The 23,023-nt window shown below is 34.8% G+C and overlaps 1 protein-coding gene across 1 annotated transcript in view; it reads left to right on the top strand.

Moving 5' to 3' along the window:
• tbc1d32 (TBC1 domain family, member 32) overlaps window positions 1–22,469 on the top strand; it is a 43,039-nt gene extending 20,570 nt beyond the window's left edge. Inside the window, exons 24-34 of the mRNA XM_082148179.1 lie at window positions 1,942–2,064; window positions 2,242–2,350; window positions 3,958–4,051; window positions 4,510–4,635; window positions 5,800–5,883; window positions 8,380–8,449; window positions 10,934–11,049; window positions 12,281–12,435; window positions 13,990–14,130; window positions 17,995–18,183; window positions 20,412–22,469. Coding sequence (XP_082004305.1) covers window positions 1,942–2,064; window positions 2,242–2,350; window positions 3,958–4,051; window positions 4,510–4,635; window positions 5,800–5,883; window positions 8,380–8,449; window positions 10,934–11,049; window positions 12,281–12,435; window positions 13,990–14,130; window positions 17,995–18,183; window positions 20,412–20,531 — 1,327 coding nt within the window. The 3' untranslated portion in view covers window positions 20,532–22,469. The remainder of the gene's footprint in view (window positions 1–1,941; window positions 2,065–2,241; window positions 2,351–3,957; window positions 4,052–4,509; window positions 4,636–5,799; window positions 5,884–8,379; window positions 8,450–10,933; window positions 11,050–12,280; window positions 12,436–13,989; window positions 14,131–17,994; window positions 18,184–20,411) is intronic.
• Window positions 22,470–23,023: the final 554 nt, after the last annotated feature.

Genomic DNA, 23,023 nt, shown 5'->3' with positions numbered 1-23,023 from the left:
TTGCTGTATTTCCCTCAATAAAGTCAAGATGTAAGTTGTGGCATAGAAAAGAGTGAGATCCTCAGGCATATTCTGGTAAAAATATAGAAATGCATAATTTTCATCATTATCCATCCGGTAACAATTCATGTTAATGGTTTGAGTAGAAACATTGTTTACACCCTTGAAAGTTTGCAGGATGAAATAAAGTAAAGTACCAATTAGTATGACTTTCTGAAGAAAATGTGTGTGGTTGCCCATGTAAAACTCTTCTTTTTGAAAGTTGTGAAAACAGTATTGTGGAGTTTTTTTCTTTTGCCATTTTAGCAAGTGGGAACAACTTATATTTAATGTTGTCTCTCATTCACTACTATTGGCAACTTCCGCTTCTGGGAAACCTGGAAATGTGAAAAGGGTCAAATGGTTGCATGTCAAACGAGCCCCGATGATGGTCTGCATGAGAAATCTTTCACCCTCACGCGGAGTCCCTGATCGGGTGGGATTCCCCAAAAAAATTGGCTGTGAAAATTTGCAGAACAAAAGTAAATCTGACCACACCCTGGGTCTTAATTCCCCACATCCATTAGGTTACGTCATCCTAGAAGTCCATGAAAACAGTCATACAATGTTTGATCAGCACACAGTGTACAAAAGCTTACCAAACAAACTCTTAACTCAATAACCAGACATTTTTCAAGGTTCAGTCTTTTGAATTCTTGTCTCCTTATCTAAGATACCAACTCTTAAAGAAACTCTAAAACTATGATTTCAACTTATAAGTTCAAATGGATGACATTCTATGGGGTAACGATCGCAATAACCAGCCAGACAGTGCAGCATATCTGTCATTTGATAAAGTGACTCAGTAATAGATGTCTGGCTGTTGGGATGGCAGGGCTCAAGAGGTGAACAGGCGCATAAAGCAATATAATTTCCTGGGTGTGGGTAAGTGGGAAATGACAAAACTGTGACTCTTGGGTTTGTGGAGAGATCCACATGCTATATGATGAGTCCCACACTCTTGTGTTTACATGGAATATGGTCCGTTTGCGAAATATCAGCATGCAGTTCACACCCTCGGTCATCTGAGGTGTGTTTTGAAGTCCTTCAGTTCTAGTATTTATCTGTAGATGTTACAATATCACAGTTGTGTATAGATAAATCGCCCCCTTGTGACAGATTTGAGACTAAGCATTAGACCCATTAAAAAAATGTAAAAACAAAGGAGGTTAACCAGCATTATTATGCATCTGATTTGTAAAGGTGTTTAATTTTCTTTGCAACCTTCCTATTATTCAGTAACTACATATGATATTTTATAGAGTTTACAGACTTTGAAGAGCTGAGTGCTGTTAGGATTATCTGTATCCAAACATCTGACAGTTATTATGCTTTGGATAGCCCACTCGGCCTTGTGATCACAGTCACATTAGCAGAGAACAGGCTGCGTCCAAAGGCTAAGGCTGCTGACTTCACAGCCAGCGTTTCTGAATGAAGGAACATCCTAAGTTAACTGATTTCAGACAGACTTCTAAGGCACTATAATATCTAAAACCTCATGTCTAATGACCGAGAACAAATTCAACTGAGCTTTAGGCATTAGTCTACTAATGAGTTATAAGTTAAAAAGAATGAAAAAGAATTACATTTATGAATGAATTGACATCTACCTACAAATGCCTTGTTGTTTCTGCATTTTTAAGTTGAGGTAAGAGAAAGTATTATAACATAATAAAATGTCAAAAAGACTTCAATTTTATGTAATGTAGAAAAGTTGTAACGCAAACATCAAGTCAAAATTGTATGGTACGGAAGTATGCACCGATACTGAATGCTCCATCCATCCATCCATCCATCCATTTCTCAGCTATGTTTTTAGCTGAGTATGTACAATTAAAGTAATGTTGCTTGTTCTTTGTTTTCCTTTTTAAACACTTCTGTATCCCATCTGCGCTCTTCCAGGCTCTTGAGCGTGCTGTGTTGTAACCTGGATTCTTTTCTTCTGCTGGAGTCTCAGTATAACCTCAGCGAGTTACTGCTGCAGGGTCAGAAGGACAATGTCACAGAGCCGCCCTCGGGTGAAGGGTGAGTGACCAACTCTGACTCTGTGGTTCAACAAGACACTAATTCAGGGTCAACAAACAGTCACTTTACAAAACTGTTTTATCATTTACCATAGACTTAGATATCCTGTATGTACAATATGAGCATACTGTGGAAACACTATACATTAATTCTTTATACTGTCTTCATCACCCTTAGGGAATTCATCATTGATGGACTGTCTGTGGAAAGAAACCATATCCTTGTTCGAATCTGCACAGTTGGTGGCCCGTCAGAGAGGAGACTTCCTCGCAGAGGCCTGGAGAAGGTGAGGGTACAGTTTATCACGTTGTAGATACAGATCCACTGAAGCAAAGTGTCACAGTTTGCAATTTGGTTGCAAGACACATTATTTATTAACACTGTAAATAAAAAGCTGTTTCATCCTGGTTATTCAGTTCGGAAAAGGGATAGTGAGATTTGTTCTGTTATTGAAGACAGGATGCTTTTGCACTATTTTACATAATTGTAACTGTGCCCAAGTTAATAATCTAGTTTTAGATGCCTCTACATCTCATGTTTAGAATTTAAAAAACAGAAATGGGGTCTTAAATATCAGCATTCATATATCAACATTATTTCCATGTTTATTGCTGCTTTGTCAGTTGTTTATTAAGAATGTGCTGTATTTCAAATGTCTCAAATTATTTTAGTGGTGTGAACAACAAATATTGTTCTTCTAAATAGAGCTTTGCTGATCCTTTGTTGTAATGTAAAGAAGAATTGCGAAGTCTGGTTACAAAAATAGATGCATATGTGACAGTTTGAGTGATGACTGAATATGACATATAGTATGTGGCTCTGGTAGATGACTCAACACATCTTTAAGTGATTATCACGACTGGATAAAAAATTTAATAAAATAAAACTGCAGCCTTTTTGTGTTTGACAAACAAAGCCCTTATGTGTTATTCTTTATTTTTCATTTGTTTTATAATGAAATCAGACTCTTGATTTGAAACTGCAATAAATATTTATTATTGTAGCAAAGGAAAAAATGTGTTTTGGCACAGTTAATGGAGATGCTTAAAATTGAGAAAATTGTGACCTCAGGAGGTCAGACAAAAATGTTTTTACAAATTAAATTGAGTTGACAATTAAAAAATACAATACAGTTCAAAAGTTTAGGGCCAGTAAGATTTATTTTGTTTTTAAAAGTAATTTTGTGAAATATTATTACAATTTAAAAATAATGTGTTTTTATTTTAATATTTTTCAAATGTAATTTATTTTTGTGTGGACGAAGCTGAATTTTCAGCATCATTACTCCAGTCTTCAGTGTCTCATGATCCTTCAGGAATCATTCTATGATTAATGCTTAATATTTGTGCTCAAGACATTCATTAAAACATAGTGCTCAATTACATTTTTTTTTAATTTATTATTATCAATGTTGAAAACAGTTGTTCTGCTTAATATTTTTGGAAACCATGATGCATTTTGTTCAGGATTCTGTGATGAATAAAGTTTAAAAGAATAGCATTTATTTGAAATAGAAATAATTACATAATTATGTTTTTAAGCTGTAGAAGGCAAAATCTCATGGTTTTTTTTTGTGTTTAAAATATATAGCCTATATATATATATTAAGGGGATTGTTCACCTAAAAAGGAGAAATCTGTCATCATTTACTCACCCTCAAGTTGTTCCAAACCTGTATGAGTTTCTTTCTTCTGTTGAACACAAAAGAAGATATCTTGAAGAATGTCGGTAGCCAGACAGTTGTTGGACCCCATTGACTTCCATAGTTTTTTTTATTTTTAAGTTTTTTTTTATTATGGAAGTCAATGGGGTCCATCAACTGTTTGGTTACCGACATTCTTCATGACACCACAGTGTACCATAATTATGCAAAGTGTTCCATCTGTCCCTTAGGGAAGTGACCCTTACCCATGGCCAATGGTGTTTGCCTACCCTCTGCCCAAGTTTTACATCCTTGATGTGCCCAAGACTCTCCGCACTAAACAGGGTAAGAACAATCTCTTGGCATTTTATGTGTTATTTCCCTAATTTATGAAAGGAATCCTCTTATTTAACAGTTCCAGTTTGATTCAGTGTTTTACAGGGTTCTACTTTGTACTAGTAACTTCAAGGACACTTTCTCTCTTTATGACAGACTCATTTCTCTTCTTTACTGTCACGGCGATACATCTTTATTTCAATTTGACAGCTGTTTCCAGCTCAGTAAATAGAGACCAGAGGTTCTTAACGCCTAGTAAACACTCTTCCTTTAGGAACATGCATCAATATGTGTGTGAAGGCCTATTCAATGTCTCAGTGAAGTTTCTTAAAAATTTTACTTGGCTTGAGTCGGTATATTGTACTTTTGAAGGCCAAGTAGTTATGCAGTTGGCAGTTACAAGTCAGAGTCACAAAGTGCGTGCCGTAAACTGTCATAGACTTTGAACACTGCGTATTTCTTCTCAGAGTCAGAGATCAGTGCTTTCTTGGCCTCGTCTAAAGAAAATGAGAGAGATGCTAGCTGGATGGATGACTGCAGGAGACAGTTCTGCAAGGTCATGGCTACAAAGTCAAATACTCTGACTGGATACGGTATGAGCCACATTCAGCTCTGTCTGAAATTCACAGCAAGATGCACAGAATCTCTAATCTTTTTACAGTATTTAAAGGTGTCAGTAATGAGAAATCAAATTTCTGGGCAAACAACATGTCTGCCCTGTCACCTTGAGGTAATAAGGGGTGTGATGATGTAGGATAAATACTAAGAGGCTCCCAAGCATAGATGCTTCTCCTTAACACCAGAAGAACTAACAATATCCCATCCTTTTCAGTGGCAGTCCTATCCTACCACAGTCCAATCCTTTTTCACATCACATTTCAGTGCAGATTGTTTTGTGATCCTATCACAGTGTAATGCAGGCTTTGCAAAGAGGCTGTTATTGAAGGCCGGGACAGCACAAACTATATTAGGCTCGACAGCAAAGCTGCAGCTCGTGAGTCAGTGTTGTTACTCATTTCACATGCAAAGAGGGCATTTACATAGAGGTCCTAAAGGCACAACAGCAGCCTGTTTAATTTGAAGGGACAGAGAGATAGTGAAAAATCATTTTAAAAAATAAAACTAAATATGACTGTTTGGCCAAATTAAAAGTGAACCAGAGGGAAAAATACTGTGAACTTGGATGTACAAATAAAATAATGGAAAAACAAATAAAAAGATAAAAAAAATGTATGAAATGACCCTTTTAAATTCAAAACAAAGCTCTTTTGCATTATATGTTCCAAATGTTATTTATTTTGGAAGAGAAAGCTTATAAATGAATGTATTCAGGATCTCTAATTCTGCAAGACCAGTTTCTGTAAATGCAGAAAAGATTGTTTACAATGTGAAGTGTGCGATTCATTTTTAGACTTAAGTTTTTGGCATTTATTTACTTCCACACCTTAATGTCTGTATAGTATGTCTTTTTCTTTAATTTTACGGTCTGATCTCCGCAAGAAAGACATTTCATTTTTACATTAAATTTATTAATACATTAATGATAAAGCTGTAAAACCCTCTTAAACCATGCTGTGTTTTTCTGGATTAAGAGTAGAATATTTCAATATATTATATTGTAGCTCAAGATATTCTTTGATTTCTCTAGCATCCACTCTTTATATGACAGAGGCTCTTTTGCTTGAGATTTGAGGTTTGATTCAAAGGGAATTGCCTTGACGGTCAGGTTTCCTCTTTTCTGTTTGCTGCTCTCGTAGTACTTGCTGATCTTTTGGAGAAGGTCGTGCTGCATCTCTCTTCTTCATCTACCGACTGCTTCTTTCCACCTGCTGAATATAAAGGTCAGTCAAAAGCACTTCAATGTTTAATAAAATGATATTATTTTTATATTCTTGCAGCCAGCTAACAGAGATACCCTTGACTTCTGACGGAATTAATTGAATAATAAAAACACAAGAGTTTATGTGAATATACATTTGTGTAGTATAGCCCTGCTTCTCATTACTGTACATTAAAGGGTTAGTTCACCCCAAAAAAACGTAAGACTTTCTTTCATCTTCTGAACACAAATGAAGATATTTTTAAATGAAATCTGAGATATTTCTGTCCCTCCATTGACAGTCCACGCAACTACACTTTATCCCTTCAAAAAGTTCATAAAGAGATCGTAATATTAATCCATATGAATCGAGCAGTTTAGTACAAATTGTCTAAAGATGACTCAATTGCTTTATATGATGAACAGATTGAATTTAGGCTTTTATTCACACATAAACATTGTTCAGCAAACGTTGGTTCTTGCATAAACTCAAATGTGCTGTGTAACACAAGAAGGAACCTCATTGGTCCTCGCACATCAAGCAACATTAGTGTGAGTAAATGATGACAGATGAACTTACCCTTTAAACAACAAATATTTTATTATTGGGTGTGATAGTGTCACGTTGCACAGCAGTGTTTAAAAGACAAATTGCTTTCTGCTGGAAACTTTCGGCATCCCACCTGGTTAGCACATGCATGATCACCATGGTAAAGTTATTGTAAAAATCCTTCTGGAAGACATTGTTCTGTTTTCTATTCATGCAAACAGAATTATTTAGAAAACAGGCGAATGGGTGAGGCTCTGTGGGTTTTATCATTTATTATCAACTGTATAATTTATTAATGGTTCTCAGAAATAATATTGGACATGCTCTTTTGTTTAAATCCCAGCTGCAAGTAATATCTGCAGGCTTGATTAATGTGACGACTTCAAAGAAAGATTTGACAAAATTCACACCCCTCTAAAACCTATTATTGTTTTAAGAATTATAATAAGCCATGATAATTATAATTGTTGCTTTGTATTTGACTCCATGACATCAATTAAACATCTTACATACATTTTTCTTTTTAATCTCAGAGAGCTGAAGTTTTCATACTTTGAAAGACTTTTTGCTAACTTTGTTTGAGTATAGTAAGGGTCAGGGGTCAGTTAACTGTGGAAATTAGTGGTTTGGGTTCTGAGAAGCTTATGAACTTTTAATTTTAATGACAAGCATCTCTTTTCATCTTTTCAGTCCAAAGTCTGAGACTACAAGTGAAAATGCTTCTAGCATTTGTATACCTTAATGCAGTATTTTTTTTTTTTACTTGTATATTATATTGTATTATGTTATGCTATGCTATGCTATGCTATGTTATGTTATGTTATGTTATGTTATGTTATGTTATGTTATGTTATGTTATGTTATGTTATGTTATGTTATGCTATGCTATGCTATGTTATGTTATGTTATGTTATGTTATGTTATGTTATGTTATGTTATGTTATGCTATGCTATGTTATGTTATGTTATGCTATGTTATGCTATGTTATATTATATTTCTCATTTGTTATAATGTATGTTGGTTTTTACATTTTGAATCCCACAGTGTTTGAATTTACTTGATCTTGATTGTGATGTTTGATTTGGAAACAAATCATTCTTTTGAAACAGTTGTTTATGATCCAGTTGAACTGATTTGTCTTAGGAAATCTAAGGAAGAGAATTCATCTAGGAATAAAACGTGTATGATATTTTGGAAGCAACATTTGCCACAACATTTGCCATCTATATAAACAATTTGAAAACATACTGATGAACAGTAGTATTTAAGTAAATATGATTTTGCTTCAACAAGAAGACACAAAATGCAGCTTCTGGGCAAACTTTTTAGTGATAAATGAATTGGTGAGTGAGTTCATTCAAATGTGAATTTATATGCCTGAACCAGTTGCAAATGCCCAAACTTCCCAAATATGATATATGGGTACATGCAGATGCCCGACATCGAAAGGATTGTGGTGTTATGTTACATTAGCATTTGTGTCCTCTTTATCCTCACCTCTCATTTAGCAGAGCAGTTGGAGCGAGTTGTCATGCTTCATCTCACTTAGCTGTTCATGTCATAATCGCTGAGGGAAGTATGATTTGTCATTCACCCTTCTCTCCTATTGGTTTGTTTGCCAGCCAGTCAAGACCAGTCACTTCACAAGGTGCACATCTATCTGCATTATGTCATCATTACAATCCTGACATTGTTGTTATATTAATGAGGATGGAGGAATGGTCCCATAATTATATCACTGGGCCCATTTCCGTCTCACCAAGGGCATTCACTCAATTAAGGCGATTCTTAAGCATGATGAATGTAGATTACGCAGCTGATGCTGATTTGTGGGTAAGCCGATGCTGAGATGAAAATGTATTATTTAACAGCACATTTTTCATTGTTCTTTTGCTACTCTCTGCTCCATTTACCAAAATGAAATGGGTACATGAGAGGTAATTTCTCTATTCTTTTTTTGGTTTCAGTGGTGGACCACAGTGTAAAGACTCGAAGCCTGTCTTCTGTGGAGCAGTTAGGTGTGGGGATATCCCTCAGGTAATATATATGCCATAACTAGGCTAATGGTTTATGAGAAAATAAACCAACTTTGAAATGAATTAATATACTAATGTACTAAACTCATTTTATTATTTTTCCATTAAAAAAAATTCCTTAGACATCCTTAAAACAAAATTAATTTATTTAGAAACTTTATTATTATTAATATTATTAAAGTAAAACATAATAATTTAATTATTAATAATTAAGCATTTATACTTAAAGTGCTTTTCATTGCAAGGCAATCTCCTGGTGCTGTTTACAGCTTTTCTTCTCATCTAAATGTATTCTGCTTTTTTCCCCATTATTTTAATGTTCCTTGAGGTTCACTTATAATGTTAATAAAATATATACAGACCCTTTCCAAAAAATTTGAATATCATGGAAAAGTTTATTTATTTCCATAGTTCCATTCAAAACGTTAAACTTCCATAGATTATAGATTCAGGGCCCACAACTTAAACGATTTCAAGTATTTAGTTGTTTATTTGTACATAATTTGGGCTTCCAGCTCATAAAACCCACAAAAACAGGATTTCAAAAAATTTGAATATTAAATCACACAGTAATTACACAGTGATACCATGGTCATTGAACCAGGTTTTGGTTATTTTGGCAGTGTGGGCTTGTGCAAATCCTGCTGGAAAATGAAGTCAGCATCTCCATAAAGCTTGTCTGCTGAAGGAAGCATGAAGTGCTCTGAAAATGTCCTGGTAGACGGCTGCGTTGAGTGGACAGCACAGTGGACCAACACCAGCCGATGACATGGCTCCCCAAACCAACACAGACTGTGGAAACTTCACACTGGACTTCAAGCATTTATGCATTTACATTTATGCATTTTGGCAGACGCTTTTATCCAAAGCGACTTACAGTGCACTTATTACAGGGACAATCCCCTGGAGCAACGTGGAGTAAAGTGTCTTGCTCAAGGACACACTGGTGGTGACTGCTGGGATCGAACCAGCAACCTTCGATTTACCAGTTCAGTGGTTTAACCCACTAGACCACCATCTCCAAGCATCTTGGATTGTGTGCCTCTCCATTCTTCCTCCAGACTCTTGGACCTTGGTTTCCAAATGAGATGCAAAATTTGCTCTCATCAGAAAAGAGGACTTTGGTCCACTGTGCTTTATTAAATCCAGAGTCAACGCAGCCGTCTACCAGGACATTTTCAGAGCACTTCATGCTTCCTTCATTTTCCAGCAGGATTTGGTTTGTATATGTTGCTACTGCAATTACTTTATTATCTCTGTTTATTTAACATTGTTAACTGTTATTTCACTCTTAATAGTCTATTTATAAATGCATTCTATCCACGCATTACAATCATGACCGAAAACAAAATCAACATTCAATCTTTGTCACCCTCAACCCCTCATCGATTTCCTTGGACAGCGTAATGATCAGGCCATGAGAGCAAAGAAATAAAAATGAGAGAATAGGGATTAGATAAGTGATTTAATACAATCTGAATATGAATAAGCTACATTAAGCGGAAAAGTTTTACACTTAGGCTACTCTGATTTTGACATTTAAAACTTGACTTTCCGATAACGGAGTGCTGCAAAAGCTCGGACAAGTTTATCCGTATCCAACAATGTCATAACGTCACGTTCAACTGACATCTGGGCAAGTGAGGACAGTTATTCTTGTAGCATGGTGGACCGCAGGTATGATTTTATCAGCCGCAGGCGAGAGATTTACTAAAACTGCAAAACATTGTTTTAACGAGTGAGTCATTCAATCATTCAGTCAAACGATTCATGGACGCGGACTCATTCAGAACTCATTCAGAGACTCTGCTCTGGAGGCAGTCATATGCAAATATATTTGCCCGTGTGATGTCACAGATCGCGCAATATCAATATGCGCCTTTTTTGGAGCTTGATCAAATAAATGCTTTGTTTATAATGACGTTTTAAGCTATGAAACATGCAGGATTTTTTAATGGTGCACAGACCTCTTATATGTCAAATGATTAAGGCAAATTTGACCCCTATAAAAATGTTTAGATAGTTAAACTGCAAACCAGGACAAAAATACTGATTAAGAAATTGTTGCAGTGTTTTTATTCAGATTCATTCTTTCTGCGATATTTCAGCACACTATGTAACTATAATATGAACCCAATTAGATATTTTGTCTTAAGGCAGTCCACATTGACTGTAATCAGTCAATGCATTCTAGTGCTCAGCACATTGGGATAATTGTAACTTTCTGTTAACCTTGATTTGATGCTGTGTTTCCCAGGGAGAGACTGTACATGCATGATAAAACCAAATTTAATTCAGTAGTGATATTTGTTCTTATTAGTCAAGAAATATTGCCTTGAGAAAGTTCTAATTATGTAAATGTACACAAGTTGGTGTTTTGGGAAGAACATTTTTAACAATGTCTTTTCAACCTTGTTTAGCAAAGGCCTTGAATGGGGTATTAAATGAAGCGGCCATGTAAAACAGTGTGTGTTTGTGTGTATAGGTATGGCAAGTTCCTGAAGCTATTGAGAGAAGATTCAGAACAGGATCTGTGTCTTTTGCTAAAGCACTGTCAGGAGTTTCTCTCTCAGCAACGAGTCAAGGTCACCTCTGAGCTCTGTATCCTTCTCATTACAGATTATTCCTGATATCAATCAAGTGACGCAACTTATTGCAAGAATTCTGATACTTTACAGTTGTTTGCACAATATTGTAATATATATATATATATATATATATATTAATGTGGATGAATCACAATTAAAAGTTTAGTATCAGATCAATTATTTAGTATGCATACCAATGCCCATTGATAGGACACATTTTCTGTTTTCAGTTATTTGGAGTGAATTTAGCCCCAAAATATTGGATACACAAGCCATACTTGCATTATATAATGAAATATCAAACCAAATGGCCAAATTTGAAAGAAATATAGCTAAAATAGACTTTTGAAGAGTTTTTGTTGGGTTTAAAATAATGAAACAATACATACACGACCGTTCAAAGGCTTTGTGTTTAAGATATTTACAAAATAAGTCTCTTATGTTCACCAATATTGCATTTTATCTTATCAAAAAAGTATTATTAAAACGTTAAATAACTGTTTTGTATTGTAATATAATAAAAAATATTACTTATTCCTGTGATGACAAAGCAGAATTTTCAGCATCATTACTCCAGTCTTCAGTGTCACATGATCCTTCAGAAATCATTCTAATATGATGATTTGCTGCTCAAGAAATATTTATTATTATTATCAATGTTGAAAACAGTTGTGCTGCTTAATATTTTTGTAGAAACTTATATATATATATATATATTCAGGATTCTTTGGTGAATAGAAAGTTCAAATAACATAATTTATTGGAAATATAAATCTTTACTGTCACTTTTGATCAATTTAATGCATCTTTGGTGAAAAAAAAAAAGTATTAATTTCTTTTAAAAAGTCATACTGAACCCAGACTTTTGAACGTTAGTATTTATTGTTTAAAAATAAAAAATAAAAATAGACAAATTAGCATTTTGACACTTTCTGGTTGTCAAGCATTAATGCAACATGTTCGCCCTCTGCTTGGCTGACTGTGAACTTCACTTACTAAAATCAGTTGGTTATAAGTAATTGCTAAAAAAAAATCTCTAGTATCTTTTGTTTGCAGATGTTTCTTGGTTTGTATCTAATGATGTGACATTCTTGCATTTCTTCAACAAGTGTTACTTATGTGTTCAAATAGTTTTTGGGGCTACCATATCACTTTTTAGCCATCAGGTCCTGCTCTCTAGAAATTGGCATTAGCAACAACATGTAGGCTAGTATGTATTGAAGATTCCTTGACCCAGTTGTCAGCCTATTTTCAGGGGGGTTATCCTGGTCACGATTGGTTTGCCTCCACAGTTTTTCTGCTCATGCATGGCGACGTGGGCCGTTCTCTGAGTCTGCTCTTGCGTTTCTCCCGTCTGCTGCCGTCTGCCTTCCTGTGGCCCCCGAGACTGCACAGCTCTGTGAGTTAAAGCTCATCACATTAGTATGGGCTTTTTTATCATTTCTCTTTCTTCTCATTCATGTCAACCTTCAGTATGTGTTGCTTGAGTAGCTATTATCATGACTGGAGCAACAAAATACACACACAACGCATTAAAGGACTAGTTCTCCCCTCCAAAATTAAAATGTTTCAATCAATACTTTTATTCAGCATGGATACATTCAGTTGATTAAAAAATGAAAGTAAACACTTTTACATTGTTACAGAAGTTTTCTATTTTAAATAAATGCTGTTCTTATGAAAGTTTTATTCATCAAAGAAACCTGAAAAAATATGTCATGGATCACACAAAAATATTTAGCAGCACAACTGTTTTCATCATGGATAATAATAATAAGAGATGTTTCTTAAGCACCGAATCAGCATATTAGAATGATTTCTGAAGAATCATGTGAAGCTGAAGACTGGAGTAATAATGTTGAAAATTCAGCTTTTCCCTCACAGGAATAAATTATATTTTGAAATATATTAAAATAGAAAACAGTTATTTTAAATTGTATTAATATTTCACAAATTACACTTTTTACTGTATTTTTTATCAAATAAATAGGAGACTTCTCTCAAAAACGTTTTTTTTTTAATCTTACAGATCCCAAACTTTTGAACAATAGGGTAAATGTTGACAGAACAATAAAGTGAACTATTCCTTTAAATGTCTCAAACAGCCCATGGTGCAATTTTGTAAACTAATAACATATGCATCCCTCTCATGTTTAGTAATGTTCTGAATTTATATGCATATTCTTGTGTAGCTCCCATATTCATGTGCTGTAAACAAATCTGAGCATTTTGACCTGCGTTATCATTCTAATCTCCATTTGCATAGGAAAAGTTAATACTGGGAGGAAATGCTGGATATCATGATATTACTGGGGCATAGTCATTACTGTGGTCCCCATAAAATGTGGATGGAGCAATCTCGCTCTCTTTCTCGGAACAGCGGATAGTAAACAGAGCTCAGTTAATAGAGTTTCAGCTGTAGAAATATGTGCGGGATATGATAACGCTCCATACACACGAGTTCGCCTGATTACAATTCCATATTTCTGTGCTGTCAGAGTGGCCGTGCATGTAAATCATTCAGAGACAATGATGAGAATCAGAAAAAGAGTAGATGCAGTCGTCACATTCGTCACAGATGCCTCAAAACAGGAAGACACAAGCAGCTTATAAAATCTGGTCCATGTCTTTAGTCCATGCCAAAAAATAAAATAAATAAAATTTTCTTTCAGCTGAAGAGCACAAAAGGGTATTTTTACTTCAAAAATGAGAAAAATAGCATCATAAGGGAAACTGTGTGTTATATATAAGTCTTCAGAAATCAGTGATAGCTTTGTGTGGAGAACAGACTATAATCAAGTAATTATTTACTGAAAATCTTGCCCTTTGCAGAGTTCTCAGATCTCATTTGCACTTCATGATCAGTTACGACACCAATGCAGCTTAGCATCATTTACACCACACCTTGTGAACTGCATCTTCACAGTTTCTTCACATTTCTCCCATGTTTTAGCTGCATCTCCCTATAGAAATCGCTCAGTCGGGAATACATCCGATCTACTCCTGCACCGCTCATTACGTTGAGATGTTGCTCAAGGCCGAGGTTCCTCTGGTTTATTCTGCCTTCCGGATGTCTGGCTTCACTCCCTCTCAGGTGCTGTGTTTTAAGTATTTTATAAGGAATTGTTATTTTACATTTTTAATAAATCTCCTCTGTTGGTAAAACAGACTTGCCAACCTTGATGCACTTTGCATCGCAGGTATGCCTTCTGGTATTTTCAGTGTTTCGGAGCAGCAACCATCTTCCCAAATTTTTTATGGTTATAAATCTGTTGTCAACAACAAGGTCTCCTCTGTGGTTTCACCAAAATTAAAGTTCTGTGTTGTTTGAAAATGTTTGAAAGAAATAAGAATGAAGAAATTAAGCCATGAATATTAGTATTGTTATTTTAATGTTAATCACTAAATTTATATTTATTATTATTATTATTATTACTGTTGTTAAATATGCAATTGTTTAACTGTACAATATAATTATTAATATAGTAATATATTTATTTAGTGGTTTTTGTTTTTATAATTTATTACATTTGAAAATATTCTATTAATTATAATACGAAAATATTATTAAACATCAATAATTATTATTATTTTGTCTATGAAACATGAATAATTTTGTAAAAACCTTTCCATACATAGCATATAGTCAGAAAAGCCAAATATGGCACTGACTTATCTGAATTTACTTATGGGGCATAATACTAATAATAATAAGATGGTGTGGATGTCCTGTATTTAAGCTCATCACGTGTTACTTTGTCACGAATCTCTGTGGGAGTCACATCACTTATGATGTGAATTGTGATCGCTGGGTGAATTTGTGTGACTTTGCCAGGCTAGAAATATAAAGATGCAAGGACATTCTGTTATGACCTGAATGACTGACAATCTTCATAGACAAACGCAGTGATTATTCAGCGCTACACTTTCTCTGGGGTTTATATGCATGATCTCAAAGCTCTGCCTCAAGTCTTTTGTCAGATGAAGTCAGATATAACCTTTTCTAGCAGTCAAGGACAAGCAAATTATAGAGTAACTGTGTTTACTGCATTTAGTTTATTTTTATATTCTTTATCATTTGCACACTCTCAGTAGGAATGGATCTTGCTTAATTCCTATGACCTGACTAAAAATGTATTAGAATGGAAGATGTTTTTTGGTAGCTATATTTTCTGAAAATTTTTCAAAGCTGGTTTGGAAAAATAGCATTTTCAAATTATTAAAATGCACACTCACATACACCCATTCTAAAAATATGAGCAATAAGCTTAAAATCTTTCTGAACAACATTTTTTTAAGGACACAGGAAAATAAAAAGGCAATTTACACAACATTTTTGTTTGTACTTTAGTGTGATGTGAAGGGAAAGCAGAATCAAGGGCATCAGTAAAATATTTGTTCACCTTATTGTTTTTACATTACAAATCAAACTGTTACACTAAACAACAGAGGACAATTGCTGTAATTGTCATCTTCTGGTACGTTGTTGAGTCACTGAGTTAGAAGCAGGGTGTTAAAGGGATAGTTCACTTTGAAATAAATTTTTGGTATGTTTTAGCTTACCTCAAGGGCATCCAAGATGTAGGTGTCTTTTTTTCCGCAGTTGTTTCAATTTTGATATTTTTAGGTCAAACCGTTCTTGTCTGTCAGTCATATAATGCAGGTCTATGGTCATTATCTCAAAGACCATGCACAGAGTCCAAATTAAAACAATTCCCCGTCGTCCAAATTAAACAATTCCCCATCGTAAGTACACATTGATGGCCTAAGACACGAAACGAGCGGTTTGTGTGAGAAAACGAACAGTATTTATATAGTTTTTACCTCTTATACACAGCCATGTCGAAGTGATCTGATCTGACGTGTACGCAGACTGGTGCATAGATATATACACTAGATGTCGCCTTAAAGACATTCGTTCCAATGAACTGCCGTAGACAAGGCGACATCTAGTGTGTATATATCTATGCACCAGTCTGCGTACACGTCAGATCAGATCACTCGGACATGGCTGTGTATAAGAGGTAAAAACGATATAAATACTGTTCGTTTTCTCACACAAACCGCTCGTTTCGTGTCTTAGGCCATCAATGTGTACTTACGATGGGGAATTGTTTAATTTGGACTCTATGCATGCTCTTTGAGATAATGACCATAGACCTGCATTATATGACTGACAGACAAGAACGGTTTGACCTAAAAATATCAAAATTGAAACTACTGCGGAAAAAAAGACACCTACATCTTGGATGCCCTTGAGGTAAGCTAAAACATACCAAAAATTAATTTCAAAGTGAACTATCCCTTTAAGATTTTTAATAGTGCTAAGTAGGGATGTTAACGATTAATCGTCGATTAAGTAGGTTCATGCGTGTGACATGTAAAGCAGAGACTAGGAAAAATGAATGTTATGTTTGGGACCATTTTACAGTTTTTGTGTGCATTCTCAGCCTTTTGTTTTGTGCAAATGTAAGTTGTAATATCGTGTTTATTTTGTGTAGGCCTATCTATTCATTCAGCACTTCAGCGCACGCAGCTCAAACAGCAATGCACGACAAATAATAACTATGATTGGGAGTCGGGACTGTCATATTACATAACATTTATGAGAACACTATTTTATTATATACACACATGCATTCAGTTCATACAGATTCTGTGACAGGAATTGTATTTATACCACACAGAAGTATTGATTCGCTAAAGGCTACAGTTAATGATTGATGGTCATCAGTGTGTTGAGTGTTACGCAGCTGAGTAATAAAAAGAAAATACCCAAAGTTGTGAAACTAGTAACTAGTTTTGAATTGACAGAAACTGAAGGAAAGAAGACTTTCTGTTTTAAATTGAGTGTCACCTCCATCATAGAGGGCATCCGTGTCTGTGCACTCGGAGAGAGTGTTTCGAATTCTTGACAAAGCAGGAAGAGTGTCTGAAAGAGAGACACAGATGCTGTATAAATTGCCTGCTGGAGTGGTCTGAATGTATGCATACACGCTTGCCAAGACTGGAACACCTTTCTATGATACCGTAGAATAATTGAACAGCTTCTGAGGAGGATTATATGACCTGAACGCAGTTCACCGCCACAGAAACAAAACAGAAATAGCCTACGTCAAGCTTGTCGATGAAAGGGATTTTTGCATATGATTCATATGATATGACTTGATTTGTTTATGTGTATGAGTTCAAGGAACATTCTTTCAATGTTATTCATACACTACAAATCAATTAAAAAATCATGTTCTTTTGAAGAAAAAAATATATATATTTCCAGTGAACATACCAAACAGTTGTGTTAGATTTATGCTTAAACAAGATTAAAAAATAAATAAATAAACGTACGTAGTGTCGGTAAGATTTTGTAATGTTTTTGAAAAGCCTCAAGGGTTCATTTATTTGATAAAAAATACAGTAAAAACTATAATATTGTGAAATATTATAAAAAATGGTTAAAATCATGTTAAAATTCAGTTTTAACAGGAGTAGTATTTTTGTGAAAATGTTGATATTTTAAGCATTCTTTGATAAATAGAAAGAAAATTAATAGCATTTATTTAAAATAGAAATCATTCATTATAAGTGTCTTTATTGTATTAAATATTTTACTTACCCTAAATTCTTGAACATTAATGTATTCTCAAAACAAGTTTTAATATCTTGCTGTTTTGATTCTCAAATAAATGTTGACGTTTATTTACTGGAAAATGACATAAATACTAATTAAAGAAAATTACTATGTTGTGTGTGATGATTTGTTTCATAGTTAATTATGATTCTAATGGGTAATGTACAGTTGACTGCATCATGTTAAAATTCGATACTCAGAAGTTTTTGACCTCTCATTTATTTTTCCAGCATTTCATATTGATTGATTTAAAAAATGTATGGTGCAAACGTTGGGTTTTCTCTCTCTCTCCTTCCCTCTCCTCTGTTCCTCCCTCCACCTGCCGTGTAGATCTGTATTCAGTGGCTTGGCCAGTGTTTCTGGAACTATCTAGATTGGCCTGAGATCTGTCACTATGTGGTCACCTGCGTCATCATGGGACCGGATTACCAGGTGTACATGTGTGTTTCTGCCCTCCGTCACCTGCAGCAAGAGATCCTGCAGCACACACAGACGCAGGATCTGCAGGTCTTTCTGAAGGTGCAGTATAACTTTTGTAAATGAAAACGATGCTATCATTTACTCACCTTCGTGCCATTCCAATGTACGAGTTTTTTTTTTCTTCTGTGGAAGCTGTTTAGCTGAATGTTCACGTTTTCCGTACAATGAAAGTGAATGGACCTGGGGCTGTCTAGCTCCAAAAAGGACCAAACAGCACCATAAGTGTTCCTCAGAGGAAAGAAGTTCTGGAAAAATGACAGAATTTACATTTTTGGCTGAACTAGTCCTTTAAAGTAAGAGGCGGTGTTGTTTTAAGGGACCATGGAGTGTGCAAGCTGCAATAAATCAGATTAAGCAGACTCTTGTCCTTGGTTCACCCTTAAAAGTTCAAAACTTTTGAGTGTTTGTGTGTGTGTCAGTGTTCACGGTGTACCCTGTACAATAGAGAAACCATTTCAGACTATTCCTGAATGGTTTCTGAGGATTTGTACATATCCAAGATTGCAAAACTTATCTGTATTTCATCTAAATTAAAGATCGGGAATGGAAATTACTCGTAACAATCCCTCCTGATGTCACTCTGAAGCCAGAGTAAATGTACAATGAATCCATTTTGGATGATTCAACAAAGGGGAAATCAAACTCAACTAAAGTCATTCTTTGTTTGCAGGATTTCAAAAGCAATTGTCTGTCACTATCCAATCGTTCCAACACTTTGAAAACCATGACACAGTCTAGCTATAGTGAGTTCAAAGCATCCTGCAAAACCATTTTAGGCTTTTTTTTCCTTCATTTTTATCAGCAACAATAGATGGTGGAATAGTTTTAATGTCTTAGATAATGGGTACTTGTAATTAAAATGTCATTTTTATTGTTTCATTTTGAACACACCAGCGTGCATCCACTTTCTGGTTTTAAATGGCTTTGTGGGAGACTTTCTTCAGCTTTAGGGAAACATCTGGACTTGTCACAATAGTCCCTTATGGCTCTGTGGTTTTATGTTAGATTTGTTGCTACTCCACAGCTAGCATCAGTGGTGTGAAGAAATACAAGTAACCTTCCACACAATAAAACCCAATCAGGAAAAATGTAAATTCTGTCGTTATTTACTCACCCTCATGTTGTTTCAAACCTATATCACTTCTTTCTTCTATACATTACAAAATAAGGTATTTTGAAGAATCTCCAAGCTGCTTTTTGACATATAACAAAGTATTTGAAGATTCCAAATTCATCACACCATGTTTGAATTCAGTGATACTAAACACTTCTGGTTCTGACTTGTGACCGATTGTGACATGCCAAGTTTAAATATGGAAACAGAATAATGTGAATGTTTATGGTGCTTTTTCCCCTCAAATTCTCAAAATGTGAAAATCCTTCAAAACATCTTTTTTGGTTCCTTGAAAGAAAGTAATTGGAACAGCTTACTGCTTGATAGTGAATAAGTTTCATTTTGGGGTGAACTATTCCTTCAAGTTCACCAAAGACTTTAGTTAAATGAGGTCTCATCTTACAATACATAACTTAATTGAATGTAAAAAAATATATAAAAAATCCATCAAAGCAGCGTTTTTCAGTATATTCACTATTTCAGTCCGTTTTTGTTTTGTTTTTTTAAGCATTGTGAGTTTATCTATTTTGTTTGTCATTGCTAAACCGACTGTTGTCATTGCCAAGCCGTCTGCAGTTATATCACAAAACTGCTTGCACTGCAGGCATGTTTTATTTAATGCAGCAAACTCATAAAGGTTTATTATCCCTTCTCTCATTTTCATCTCTTCACCATGAACTGAAGTGTCCTTTTGTAACTTCAGGCATAGCTTTTGGTCTTGCATCCGCTGACTCATCGTAAACAAAATGTAATTAATTTGGCTTTGTCTAAACGATATTATTTATCCCAAGCTAAATGTCAGAGTGTATTAGGCGGTGCATTGTTTATTTAGTACACTGACGTGTAGCCATTCCTCACATAGTGCCAGTATATGACCTCTTGTTTCATTAATAAAGACCTTTTGTTACTGTTGGCAGTGAGATTTGTCACAATATTTATTATGAGTAAAAGTTTGCATGCTTTCATGCAGAAGAATACAATTGTCAGAGTAATTTTAACCACTCTGTGTCGCACATAATCAGGATCTGCTCACACTGGAATAAGAATATCAAAATCTTGAACATAATCATTTCTAAAGCTGTTTTAAGCCTGATCTACCTCTTTTCCGCAAACCGGCTCTCTCTTCAAATCTGTGCTGCTTTAATGCTTGCAGGAGGAACCAATCCACAGCTTCAGGATGAGTAATTACCTGGAGTACATGGAGGGGCTGGAGCGCAACTACAGATCCATGGTGCTCTCGGACATGAGGAGCATCTTACCAAGGAGCAGCTAGAAGGAAATCTGAGGATCAGCAGGGACTGAAAGTGCTTGTGGTACAGAATGAGACTGAAAATGTTATATGGAATTTAGGCTGTTTTTGTAACGCAACATGCTCGACGTGCAACGAGGCCGGCGTTTTGACGGACACCATGTGAATATTTCCCTTTTGCTTTCATTCTTTTTGATTTTTGGATTCTTATACTGAAGTATTCTCACTCAGGGGATCATAAATATAATAAAACAAACTCTTCAAAGGCTAGTAAATAAGTAACTGTAGTAAATAAGTAACTGTAACTGCATTGACTGGTAATTTTTTTTTTGTAAAATGATGCTAAACTATATATTGTGCGTGTGTGTGTGTGTGTGTGTGTGTGTGTGTGTGTGTGTGTGTGTGTGTGTGTGTGTGTGTGTGTGTGTATGCATATTATACCAGTCAAAAGTTTGGATACATTACTATTTTTAATGTTTTTGAAAGAAGTCTCTTATGCTCATCAAGCCTGCATTTATTTAATCAAAAATACAGAAAAAAACTGTAATATTGTTAAATATTATTAAAATTTAAATGAATGGTTTTCTATTTGAATATCATTTAAAATATAATTTATTTCTGTGATGCAAAGCTGAATTTTCATCAGCCATTACTCCAGTCTTCAGTGTCACATGATCCTTCAGAAATCATTCTAATATGCTGATTTGATACTCAGTTATTATCAGTGTTGGAAACAGTTGTGCTGCTTAATATTTTTTTGGAACCTGTGATACTTTTTTCAGGATTCATTGATGAATAAAATGTTAAAAAGAACAGCATTTATTCCAAATATAAATCTTTACCATCACTTTTTATCAATTTAACACATCCTTGCTGAATAAAAGTATTATTTTCTTTCAAAAAAGAAAGAATTTTTTTTACTGACACAAACTTTTGAACTGTAGTGTATATTGTTAGAAAATGTAATTATTTACAATAAAATGCTGTTTTTTAAAAAAAGAAAAGAAAAAATCATCATCAAAGAATCCTGAAAACTATCAGGTTATATTAATAAATATATTAAGCAGCACAACTGTTTACAACACTGATAATAAATCAGCATATTAGAATGATTTCTGAAGGATCATGTGACACTGAAGACTGGAGTAATGGCTGATGAAAATTCAGCATTTCATCACAGAAATTAATTATATTTTAAATTCTATTCAAATAGAAAACCATTATTTTAAATTGAATCCACTTGAGTTGGGAATGTTGTGGGGACACAAAAGATTTCCCAATACAGATTTCACAACAGGTTCATGTAGGATCCGCATTGACCAACAGAAAGCTGCTTGGTTTGAAAGCAAATTCTGTACAAGTTGTCCTTTATATGTTGCTATTGACAAGAGACGATGAACCGTTTTTGCTTGCCACATTTCATTTCAATTTCGTACCTTCATGGTTGCTGACCCCAGATACTAGTCATTCAGCCTGTTACATGACATCAGTAAATATGAAAAAATCAAAAACTATTTTTAATGGAAAATCAAACATGAAGCGAAGTAAATGTGATCTATGTCAACAGTTGAGTACAGGATGATTCACTGGCCATTCGTGTTGTGTAGTGTGTGTTTTTTTCTAAAGGCATACATTAACATCTGTAGTCTGTTATTCCCATCCTAAGGAAGCTGTATAGAGAGGCAGTATCACGTTGACAGGCCATCATTAGCACATAGATGCAATCTCTCACCCTCGCCATCTGTAACTCACACTGTGAATAATGAATTAGATCATTAGAGAGAGGTGTCTTTCTCCTTCACAACAACTGCTAAATATTGCATACGGTTTACTCAGTAGGAGGCAGAAGCAGTTATAATTTTAAGCTGTAAAAAGTTCCCTCAGAGTGCAATCTTTTACACCTATATAACTTCTATGTATATGCTCAGATACAACCACTGCATTAAAATCACTTGTGCGTCATCAGTTGATTTTATCTTTGTGTAATCATAACAAGCTGTACACATTAATCAGGTTAATGATTTAACGGCTGATTGTTTGCCAACAGTCATCTGGAAATCTGGAGTGTCTTGCTTTGGCTTGTTATAAATTGACAATACAAGCCTTTGTGACGTGGATGTTGATGATGTATCTACAGACCAAAATGGTAGGATAATTAGAAAAGACTAATTATGGGTAATTAAACTGATTAACTGATAATTAGGGCCTATCTGTCTCTGTGTTAGGCTTGAGAAGTTGCATTAGCTTGACTTTCTCTGGTAAATATGCTTTATTATTCTCCTCCACATTAATTATCCATGTTATGACTGCCAAATTCCACTTCTTGAAGAATCTGCTTGATGAATGGGCAAATTTTAATCAAACGTGAGTATCACTATCCTTTACTCACACTGAAGGGCACTTGACATTAGTATTTCTGAAGGGTGCAGGGCATTAAGGGCCATTCACACCAAGAATGGTAACTATAAAGTTTTCATAATCATTTTAATTGTATGAGAATAATGAAGTCCACATCT

The sequence above is a fragment of the Leuciscus leuciscus genome (assembly GCF_965113295.1).
Source record: "Leuciscus leuciscus genome assembly, chromosome: 19".
Lineage (NCBI taxonomy): Eukaryota > Metazoa > Chordata > Actinopteri > Cypriniformes > Leuciscidae > Leuciscus > Leuciscus leuciscus.
Note: the sequence above shows the minus strand (reverse complement) of the source record. Positions and strands in the feature narration are given on the sequence as shown.